Raw genomic sequence first — 12459 nt, 5'->3', positions numbered from 1 at the left:
CTCTCAGACTCCCTCTCCTTCAGTACCTTCAGGTCTCATTAACCAAACGAGCGTGTACTGCTGCTAATCTGCCACTAAGTCAAAGTCAGAAGATGATAATGATAATGACACATCTCCCCTGCCACCACCACCCCCTCATACATCTACTGTAACTATAATAATTTATTTTTGTTAATGCCAAGAAAATGTAAATTTGTTATGGCAATAAGAATGTAAATAGCTGCCACATCTCTGCTGGGGTGATATTTCAGGGCACATTAAGGGGCTCTGCAGTACTGGTTTACATATCATTGATTTTCGGTGCAGAGGTCTGCGTGCAACCAGGGAAAATCTCAGACATATGCACGCATGCAATGCACATGTGCAGCAGCATCATGCATGGTAACTAAATGTAGAACAGCTCTTCATACATAAATAGGTCCATGATAATGATGTATGTTCACAGCGTGGAGAAAAAGAGGCCACACACTGAATAAACTTTATGTGTACAAACATCAGACTTTCACTGTGGTCTAGAATAAAATAAATAAATGGAACAGCAAAATAAGCTGATATATGAATAACGAATAACTGAATTATTTTAGAAACATGGTCAGAGTAATTATTTCAATGAAAATTAGAAAAAATATACTGTCAAAACACAGTTGCAGCAGTCATCAAGAAACTCTATAGAGCCATATGACCACTAATCAGTGCTGCAGTGGTTCAAACAGCATGAAATGTGCAGCTTGCACAATCTGTCTCAGAAAAACAGACTGGCAATCAGTAAAAATCTCCTGTGACACCACAGACAGTGTGAAGGACACTGCAGAACATCCGCTGCTCTGCACAAAACTTCTGCTGAAACTCTGTTAAGACCATGAACACGATACAGATTAATATCTTTATTTATGGATTCTTTGGCTCAATGAGACCACAATACATTTATCCAGCTCATTATGTTTAAATCTAGTCCTTAAACCTAGGACTAGCACAGTGGATGCAGTGTTAACTGTAAAACATGGAGGTGGGGGTGTGATGATATGGTGCTGCATAGCAACAAAACATGGAAAAACAATGAATTCTTATTCCTAGTGTGGAGCGATACAAAGCACACAGACTAGAGGGTGACATGATGTTCTAAGGAAGACTTAAGTGGAAACTATGACCTGGCAAATTATGACACCTTCCATTAATCCACCTTCAGGGTGTGTTGAAGAGAAATGGCTAGAACTCCAAATACATCCAGGAAAAATCAGCTCAAATAAGATAAATGTGATATAAAACCAAAAATAAATACTACTATGCTTGTTGAATATGAAAGACTACATTTAGACATTTGACTGGTATTATTAAAAAAACAAGGATGCACTGGTGCAACAAAATGTTATCTTGGTGGATTGTTATCGCCTCTTGATCATTTGTCATTACTTCCCTCGGTATACATTCCCTTTGGTTTTGTTTGTTCATTGCAAAATTCTTGTCATCATAATTTGATCTGTTCCTGTGGATGCTGTCTTTGTTGCCAGGTCTTTGCCTGTTTTGTCCTGCATTTAATTTTCATGTCTTTTGTATCTATGGTTTTGTCAGTGGACTCCTGCCTGTGCATGTTTTGCACAGTGTGATCCAGCATGTATTTACTTCCTGTGTTCTGCATTCAGTTCCTCATCCAGTCTTAACCATTTTGATAATTTTGTTATATGGTCTTATGCATAATTGTATATATTCATAAAAACCTTTGTAGAGCTATAAAAATACATTGTACATGTTTTAAAGTGTTGTTTAAAAAGGAACTGATATGCAGTGATCTGTACTTACAAAGGCATGTCTGGCTTTCTCTTTTTTGTAATAATACATTATTTTTTCCTAAACTATTAGTATAACTAATATATTATTGCAAAGTCGTGTTTTTTGTGTGTTGAATACTGAACGGATTCATATTTAAATAAGCATTAGATTGGAGTTTTATGCAACAGAATAATGGTTTAAGAGGTATAAACACACATTCCTCTGTTGTGTGTGAGTGGGAGTAAGATTTAAGGCGAATCCTTTGTAAGACCCTGGGGCTTCTACCACTCGCAAAGCAATATGACAAGTTACATATACCCTGGAGGCTCTGTCGCTACCTGTTTGTCAACAAAACATATTCTGCCTTAACCACACTGAGGAGCTTTTTGGCAAAGTTCCCTAAAAATGTGCTTTTCCATCTGCTTTACATATTACTGTTTAAACTTGGGCTAAACTTAAGAGCATTTTAAATATATATATATATGAAAAAGGTTTGTAGACTTTTAAACAAATATGGTCCAAAACCAAAAAGTAAAACTCTTCTGCTCTTTTGCAGATGCAAGAACAGAAGGATGATCATCATGAGCTCAGACATTTTGAATGACAGCTGTTTTTACCGCATTGCTGTTCTTCCTTTTTCCTCCAATTCAGCCCCTCCGGATGCACTGCCATACCTGTGCCCTGGTCACCAGCTCAGGTCACCTCATTGGAGGCGGTCGGGGTAAAGAGATCGACCAGGCTGAGTGTGTCATCCGTATGAACGATGCTCCCACAGCCAGGGGTTATGCCCATGATGTCGGCCGCCGCACCTCCCTGCGGGTCATAGCTCACTCCAGCATGCAGCGGGTCCTGCGCAGTCGCCACGAGCTGCTCAACGCCAGCCAGGACACAGTGTTCATCTTCTGGGGCCCCAGCAACTACATGAGGCGCGATGGGAAGGGACTGGTGTACAACAACCTGAGGCTGATGAACCAGGTGCTGCCCAAACTAAAAGTCTACATCATCTCCTGGCAGAAAATGCTGCAGTTTGACGAACTCTTCAAGAAGGAGACTGGCAAAGACAGGTGAGCTTGTATAACTATATATAGTCATACTTCATAGTGAAAAGTATGGAACGTACTATGACTGCCAACCTGTGATGCCACAATACAAAATTAGATGAGTAATTTTACTGCCATCATGTGTCCAAGCTGAGTTCTCCATCAGGGCAAATCCAGTGGCCATAAATGCTTAATGAACACCCAGCAGTACACACACACTGTTGAATGAGTCTTTGTTAGAGATGTCAGTGGAGACTGAATATGTTTTCAGCTTAAGACAGATGCCAGAGAAGGAAAATGCCAAGCAGAGGGTTTGGTGTGAACTCAGACAACCAACTCTGAGAATCTGTCCCTACAACTATGGGAAATATTTACAGTGAGCAGGCAGCTTCTGTTTTTCATGCTTTGTGTTATTTGGCATTTACATCTGTGAGGCGCATTTGAGGTCACTTCTGCTCTGTGAATTTTTAAACTAGAAAGAAATTAAGCCTCATAGTACTAATGTTGAAGCTTTTTAATCTGTGAGATAAGTTTAAAGGAATCTATTTGCATGCAAAATGCAATGTACTTTTAAAAAAGAACTATATTTAAACTAATTTAAAAAATGATTAATTTTCTCTGTGAAAGCAGCACTAATACAAGAGTTTCTGGGTAATCAGCTGTGCTGAACTGGCAATCCTGCAAGCCTGTAATTATAATTATGGGTTATGCCATTTCAGTAAAGGCAATTAGGATGGTGTGGGATGATGCTACATTCAACCATTTTATTAACACAGAGTGAGCTGAGCTGGAAAACAGGTGTCTCTGCCACCTTTGTGTTAAACTGACAAGCAACACTGAGCCTCAGCTGCTGATTAAAGGTAAATTAGCTTTTAAAATACATTTATTTTCCACTGTTTCTATTATGCTTTATTGTGATCACTTACAGTCCTACTTGGGTTGATTCAGAGAGAGCTGTGGTGTAATTTGCTGCAATAAAATGTCCAGCATAGTTAGTAATCATTTAGTTACTAAAATGATTGCAGGTTGAATTCCTTTAAGGGCAAATCCTAACCAAAGTACAGCATGAAAAGACATGTGCTGACTTTTTAATAAAAGGTCAAAAAAAGAAACATGGAAACACAGCAACGCAGTTCTGCACACATCTCAGAACTCCCCTCACCTAAAAAACACATATAACACATATAACGCATATACATGTGGTATTGAAACATTTACATGTGATCCACATGTGAAGAATATATGTAATTAAAATGTGCAGACATGTGGCCCACATGTGGTTCATGTGGTAAGCAAGTGATTTTGGAACATGCATTTTTTCATGCGGTCCACATGTGAAGAACATGTGATCCACATGTGCTCCACAGGTGCAAACGTGTCTTTGGAATATTTTCATGCAAACCACATGTAATGAACATGTGATTCACATGTAATGATCATGTAATCCACATGCTCATATGTGGTTCACATCTGGCCACATGTGACATTTATATGGATTTTCAGTAAGAACAGCAATACAGGAGAAACAGGCTTAAAACGATCCACACTCATACCAGGCCTCATCTCTGACATTCATGTTTCCAATACCTGCACAAGCATTTTAGTAAAATTGTACTGAGGAACACCTGAAAGATTCCAGGGCCAAAAGCAAAACTCCTTGATAAATGGGAATAATAGGACACACTTACCATGAAACTCACTCCTATTTAAAGCAGATAAGGAGTAACCTTTAAAGGCCACACATACACCCACACGTTTGAACCTTTTTTGTCTGATAAGGCTTCTGCTCAGGTTGACGATGAGCAAACCTATGCAGGCAACCATGAAATGTCAGCAGTTTCCTTAAACTATGATAAAAATGATAAAGGTGTCATTAGTAACAAACACAACTCGTGTTTCTCTTTACATGCACATCCTCAGGTTGCAGTCAAAAGAAAGTGAGACAGAGCAGCGAAAACAAAACTACTCTTTGCTATGTGGAAAAATAATGAAATGTGTTCTGCTGAAGATGAAAAATGGCAGCAAATGATAGAGACTGATGTTTTCAGATTACTGCATGAAACAAAGGTTTCCACTTTTTTTTAAGGACTGGTTTGACTTGAGCCCTTTTAATTACGCAATTGTTTACATCTTCACCTGCTCAGTTTTGTGGCACCTAACAAAGGAATCACTGCCACCAAACATTGATTTATACATTCCAAAAATGGATGGAAGCCTGCTTTCCTTTTATATTTTTTAGTTTAATATGAAATAAGACATTTGCATTTGAATGGAAAGTTAGCTAAGTGTTGCCACACACTTGAAACCTTTAGATCATAATGAAATTAGTCGCATATATAGGTTAACATTTGGTCAAATCAAAAAAGGCATGCACTATTTTTTTTTTTAAACTCCTCTGGTTCACTGTCCTCTTTCAGAGACTATGAGATTCAAGTTATTTGCAAGCCAAACAGTTTAACATGTATTTAATTTACTGGGGTACAAGATCATAATTCATGTAATTCAACTGTGATGAGATGAAAACACTCACTGAAATGAAAGCTACCTCAAACAGTGTTGGTTCCTCTACATTTCCATATATTTTATAACATATCCTCATTTTTAAGGCTTAAACACTGGTTTAATGCTAATGTCTATATTATTATGTAATATCTGTTCGACATGTTATAATTGTGCAATAGTTGTGTTGTGATTTATTTATTTATTTATTGTGTGTAATGTAGAGCTTGAGCATGTTACAGTTAGGAATGAAAAACACAGATGTGATGCTTTTGGAGAACTTTTGCACTGTGGATAACTGCAGCTATTTCACATTCTGGGTGGAGGATGCTTCATCACCATGAAATGGAGGGATTTTTCTTGAATTTTGTTGAAGCAATGATTGATGCTTGTAGAGTTGCAGCATCGAAAAAGTTGTGCAGTATAACGAACAAGACTTAGAAGAAAAACTGTGTTGAAAAGTTTTGTAATCTAAAGAAAATCTGAACTTTTCAGTGTTGCTATTTTTACCACTGTGGAGTATGAAACAGAGCTGCAACAGACATGCATCAGTCAGACAGTGCCGTGGAAGTCATGCAAAGATAGAGCTGGAAAAAAAAACTGAAGGAACTCGAATAAGTAATTAGAGCTGAAACACCCGCAATCATTGTACTTAGGTTGTACTCACTTTGTAATCATTGTAATCACCTTTAATTATTGTACTCACTCAGGTTGTACTTGTCGAGGATTAGCGTTGCACAATTGATGTTCTTCTGAGTGTGAGTGGGGGAGGGAATTCTGTGTTTTTTCACACAAAACTTACTGTAACACAGAGAGATGAATATTTATGTTTTTCTTGTCTAGTTTAAGCCATGTTCTTAAAAAAAATAATGTGAATGTGGAAAACTATGTAAACATGAGAATCAGCTCAGCTCTCCCTCACAGGGATAAATCTGACGTCCCACTCACTGCTTGCCGCCAGTCCTTTTTAAAAGACAGCCATTGAAGCTAAGAGCTTGACATTTCACACCACATTATTCATCAGCATGCTCATAAACAAGGAAATAAGGAAGACTTCTTAAGAGAGATTAGGGGCATGCCTCCCAACTAAGACACCCATGCATTCACAACAGATTGCTTTATGATGAAATACTGTGCTTTGAAGTTTCTAATTTGCAAAAGGAAAAAGTATGTGTGTGTGTGTGTGTGTGTTTGAGGGACAACGCTGTTGTTATATTAAAGCCTGGAAGCTGTGTTTACATATCACAGCAAATCCACACGTTCCAGACAACCTGGCTCTGGTCTTAATTAAATGAAAATGAGAATGCTGTGCTTCGGCTGCGATAGCATCACTTTGAGTCGACACTGTTGTTTGCTGCATGGACAGACCCCAATAAAGATAAAAGTTGGACAAAATTGCATTGTCACTAGTCATTATACTGTCACTCTGCCAGTCTAGGCTGGTTGATTCAGAGGATCTGGTTTATTTGTTCTGTCATGCAGTTAAGCAAGAGGAGATGACTATTTGTGGGCACATTTGCCCACAAATACAATGTTCGACAAAATAATTGTTTGGGGGAAACTAAACAAGCATGGAGGAGAGAAGAGATGATTTAGCCTGATTTGCAAGAATGGGACAGAAATTATTTGAAATTGTTTAATTAATTCATTCATTCATTCTCTGTACCGCTTCATCCATTAAGGGTCACAGGAAGCTGGAGTCTAACCCTGCTTTTTAACAGATGAGAGGCAGGGTACACCCTGGTCAGTTCACCAGTCCATCACAGGGCCATCACAGAGAGACAAACAACCATTCACACACTCACTCCTAGGGAGAATTTAGAGTGACCAGTTAACCTAACATGCATGTCTTTGGACGGTGGTAGGAGCCGGAGTACCCGGAGAGAACCCACGCATACACGGGGAGAACATGCAAACTCCACACAGAAAGGCCATCGTCCCCAAGCTAAGGCTCGAACCAGCAACCTTCTTGCTGTGAGGTCGAAATGAAATAATATTACTATTTTTAAAATTAATATTGCTTTAATAGTGAATGCGAAGTTGATACTGGGGGCCAAGGCTGTCTTTTGTACGCACAGACCGTGAATTCTAACAGAAGGATAGGGTTTCCATATGCTCAAAATGCAAGATGTAAAACTGTGTATTGTGAGCTTAAAACAAACAAAAAACTTCATTTATAATTAGTTTTAGGATCAAAACAAATCTTTTTTATTGATAAGTTAATTTATGGTAACTTAGATTTTGGTACAATGTAGGACTGCTAATTAGTATACCTTGCATTTTTTAGCATTATTGCAAACACTAAGCTCAAGCTTCTCTGTCCTTTTCTGTGGCTAATTCTCCATGAGATTTCCTCATTAGTCTAACAAAATTAAGCCAGGCAGCAGTGGTTGTAAATGGAAGTAAAGGGAGTACATGCAGTACTTTACAAGATGCCGTTCATCCAACATTTACAATCTCTATAAGCAACATGAAAAATTGGACTAAGTCATGTAAACAACATGTAAACAATTATGGCATAGCAATCAGATAAAGTGCAATACAATAACAATAGGTGGAATAATTTCAAGTTTATGAGTTTGTTAACTACATGGTAGCTTAGCTTGTTAGCAATATTGTGGCAGCTATTTGTTAGCACACTAAAACTACTGTACTTTAGACATGTTTATCACTCGGAAACAAAAAGAAGGCAGTTTAATACAAAGACCAAGTGATCTAATGTTGGTGTGTGATTTGTGTCATTTGCCCTAAACCTAAGTTTCTGCCTGTTTTAGTTTTGTGATATAAGAGTAACTGAGCTTGATAACAGCGGGGTGTTTATACCATGTAACATGTTCATTTCACAGTATTTATCTGTAATGTTAACCTGCTAGTTGGGTTAGGTAATGTATTAACTTTGATTAATTAGGCTGTTAGCATCACTAGCATTTTGTAGGTTAGTGTGTTATGTTAGCAATGCTTTTAAATAAAAAAAAATTGTTTAAAGATAAATCTTGTTATTTACATTTAGATGATGATGTGGTTTTGTCCCTTAACCGAACTTGACATTTTGTTTAAATTAGCTCTGAACATTCTGCAACAACTCTGTCAAGAAGTGTTAGTTGAACTAATAATGTAGTAATAACCTCCAGTTAGTAAATCATTTCTTCACATTTAGGAAATTGGCAGCTTTATAATTGCTAAATTTGAGGTTTCGAAGTTCATTGATATGGAAAATATAAATTAGTTTCTAAATTTTGCCATCAAGTCTGCTATTATTTGTGGTTGTAGACACTGCAGTCTGTTTTGCAAATCACCTTGGAAAACATAGACGATGACGGGCTTATCTGATGGTTTGGTACGTTGACATTGACACATTTTTATTTTTTCGCAGTTGTAGAAACAATGCTCTAAGTTTAGAAAATGCCTTATTGAGATGTTTTTAAAGGTTTGGAAACATTTCTTCCCTCCTTTACAGCTTCCCAGGAAAAACATATTCTACTCCACCATCCCCTAAAAGGAGAAATGTTATAAATGTAAGATCTAAACAGGTCTTGTATTTGAGGATTTTTGCCTAACGTTTATCTCCCCTCACTGCTCTTTCTGTGTGAGAGTGTGTCTGAACACATTTTCAAACAGCCATGCAAACCTTCTCTTTCAAAAGTGTCACCCTCATCAACAGCAGGTGAGCGGTGTTGAGATGCCTGACTGGTTGTTCCTGTCAAGCCTTTTCTTATCAGGGCCCAGATGTTGTTTCCTTGCCTTTCCATGTTTAAGTCTTACCTCCTGCAGAGACCAGTGTTTGTGGGAAAAGATGTAACAACCTTTGGGAAGCAGCTGGGTGATAACGCAGGCCGACAGATAAACAAAACACCTTGTCAAACTCCTCTTAAGCAACAGTTTAATCCTCTGCCTACTCACCTTTCTTTACTTTTAAAAATATAACTTGTAGTGGGAGGGAGGATTTAATTACAGTCTCATTAGCACAAATGGTCAGTGAACTGACAAGGGGCTCGGATTTATGATTCCCAGACTTTGTGTCCCAATCATGATCTTATGACATATTTACTTGCTTATCGAGTTTAGCTGTGTGATACTGAGTAAAATGCCTTCAAAGTTGTGGGACTTAAAGTTTAATAAACTTAAATGATCAGGGGAAATTTTTCTAACACAGCAGAATGAGTCAGCCTTGGCCGGACTCGTGGTTAGGTTATGAAACAACAGGTCCCTAGGCAGCCGGCACAGACATGTAACCCTCCCCCCGAATCTCATTCCTTCTCGAGGAACAAGACACCCACACTGAAATCTAAAATCAACCTCAGATCACACAGCACTCCTGTTTGTTGTTGTTTGTGTCTCTGTATCATTTGTACTTGTCACAGTGTATGTTGCAGGTGTTTGCATCACTGTAGTTATTTCTGTCTGTGGACATTTGTGTCTTTTTCTAGCAAGTTTATATATATTTGTGATTTGCCTGCCACTGCATTGCAAATGGGCTGTGTCTATTTGTATTGATGTACATCAGATTGTGGTGATTTTCTAACAATTCTTTTATTTCCTTAAATTTTGAGTGGTTCATTGGTGTCTTTGTAGATGATTTTTAAGTCACTTTGTAAATGGTAAATGGTCCTTATTTATATAGCGCTTTTACTGTACCTGGGATGTTACCCAAAGCGCTTTACATCATACGTCACATTCACCCATTCATACACACATTCACACACTGATGGCGGAAGCTGCCATGCAAGGCACTCAACCACGACCCATCAGGAGCAATTATATGAGGCCAGATCAGTCTCAATAAGAATGAACTCACGCCAGGTGTTTCACAAATGCACACGCTCTGGTTTGCATTCGTATTTCAGAATCGGAAATGCACACGCTCTGGTTTGCATTCGTATTTCAGAATCGGAAATGCACACAATCTGTTTCACAAATGCACACGCTCTGGTTTGCATTTGTATTTCAGAATCGGAAATGCACACAATCTGTTTCACAAATGCACACGCTCTGGTTTGCATTTGTATTTCAGAATCGGAAATGCACACGCTCTGGTTTGCATTCGTATTTCAGAATCGGAAATGCACACAATCTGTTTCACAAATGCACACGCTGTGGTTCACAAATATAATTTTGAGGCACACTTGTAAGATTATACGAATTGCTGAACGTGCATTTACGAACTGCTTCTCATTTGTGAACATCTCTGCATTCGTGAGAGAATTCTCTGCGGTGGATTTTGAGACTCCCCTGACGCCGCAGTGTAACGAATCTCACCATTGGTTGACTAATCTGTCAATCAAATTTCCGAGTGTGATTGACAGATTCATCAGTCAATCAGTTAATTCGATAACATTACATGATCTACAACGAGGGAATGTAAGATAAATGTGTTACTTACAGGTTGTGATTGTTGCGTCTCCTCCATGTCTGCCCGCTAGTTGGACTTTAACTACCATGCTCAAATAGCAGTATTAGCTCTGCGACAGGTCTAAAAGTGTGGAGAAAATGTAAGTAGCAGTATGATTGGCTGAATGCAAACACACCTGATTGACTGATGAATCTGTCAATCACACTCGGAAATTTGATTGACAGATTAGTTAACCAATGGTGAGATTCGTTACACTGCGGCGTCAGGGGAGTCTCAAAATCCACCGCAGAGAATTCTCTCACGAATGCAGAGATGTTCACAAATGAGAAGCAGTTCGTAAATGCACGTTCAGCAATTCGTATAATCTTACAAGTGTGCCTCAAAATTATATTTGTGAACCACAGCGTGTGCATTTGTGAAACAGATTGTGTGCATTTCCGATTCTGAAATACGAATGCAAACCAGAGCATGTGCATTTCCGATTCTGAAATACGAATGCAAACCAGAGCGTGTGCATTTGTGAAACACCTGGCGTGAGTTCATTCTTATTGAGACTGATCTGGCCTCATACAATTAGGGGTTCGGTGTCTTGCCCGAAGACACCTCGACATGAACTCGACTTGGCCGAGGATCGAGCCGGCAACCCTTGGGTTACAAGACGACTGCTCTACCTTGCTGAGCCACGCCGCCCCCTGTGTGCTCTATGTGGTCATTTTACAACTCATTTTGGACTTTTTGTTACTTGTTAAGTTAAACTGAACAAAAAAGAAAATACTTCCTAGGTTTTTTTTTGTGTATATATATATTGTTTGTTTGTTTGTTTTTTTTAGAGTTTTACATTTCTTTGAGGTTGCTTTATGTATCTTTATTAATTATATGTCACTTTGGAGTTTTGCTGGTAAATTATGTTTTCCATTGATGTCTGTTGTTTATTCATGTTTCCTGTATTGTCATTTTGTATACATTTGCATCTCACTGTGTAACATTTCTGAAATAATTAACCTTCACTTTTGGAGCTCTAACCTTGCACCTGGTTGGTCCATGTGTAATCCCAAAGCCCAAGCGGTCATCACTCACATAGAGAGAATTTAGTTGTCTTCATTCATTCATCATATTTAACCTGGCAATAAGCCAACCCCTGTCAGACAACTTTCAGACTTGCAGACTTTTACACACACACACACACACACACACACACACATATATATATATATATATATATGTCTACCTACAGAGACACCACATGACCACTTAAACGCATGCCAACACACACGTCCTACCTGTTATGATCTTAGTTCTATAAATAAACCTACTGATGGTGAAACACTACAGATGACACTGTTGAATATTTAATTACTAAATAAAGAAATCCATGAAAAGTCACTTCTTTGCATTAAGATTTTATTTCCTTTTTGCACTGAGCTCAGCATATTTTTTTCTCATGAATCTTTGCATGTGATGAGCAGCTTGATGTTGGTGAATAAAATCAAATAATCATTTATGACAGAATATTTTCTATGTATATTTTAGTCATGCATTCTTTTAGAAATATAAAAATACATCAGATACTGATGAATAAACACATCCTCGGGTCACCTGTAATAACCACTGTGAGGAGGAATATCAGCTGTTCAGTCGTGGAGGCAGATGAAACGTACAGCTGTGTTTGATGCAGCTGAAGGATCATTACTGTTTCATCTGCTCACAGCTGAATATTTTTACCCTGTAAACGTGCAAACAAGAACAGCCAGAATGCATTTGTTCACTGAAATATTTATAAACTGGTTTGAATTTCTGATTATT

General features: G+C 38.2%; 1 protein-coding gene across 1 annotated transcript in view; it reads left to right on the top strand.

The window, feature by feature from the left end:
• The window catches only part of st6galnac5a (ST6 (alpha-N-acetyl-neuraminyl-2,3-beta-galactosyl-1,3)-N-acetylgalactosaminide alpha-2,6-sialyltransferase 5a), a 56430-nt gene that overhangs the window by 32891 nt on the left and 11080 nt on the right, over nucleotides 1-12459 (top strand). The window contains exon 3 of the mRNA XM_041992640.1: nucleotides 2419-2831. Within this exon, the coding sequence (XP_041848574.1) occupies nucleotides 2419-2831 (413 nt within the window). The remainder of the gene's footprint in view (nucleotides 1-2418; nucleotides 2832-12459) is intronic.

This window comes from Melanotaenia boesemani, chromosome 8 (assembly GCF_017639745.1).
Source record: "Melanotaenia boesemani isolate fMelBoe1 chromosome 8, fMelBoe1.pri, whole genome shotgun sequence".
NCBI classification, from domain to species: domain Eukaryota; kingdom Metazoa; phylum Chordata; class Actinopteri; order Atheriniformes; family Melanotaeniidae; genus Melanotaenia; species Melanotaenia boesemani.
The sequence above is the reverse complement of the archived record's forward strand: the minus strand, read 5'-3'. Positions and strand labels throughout refer to the sequence as shown.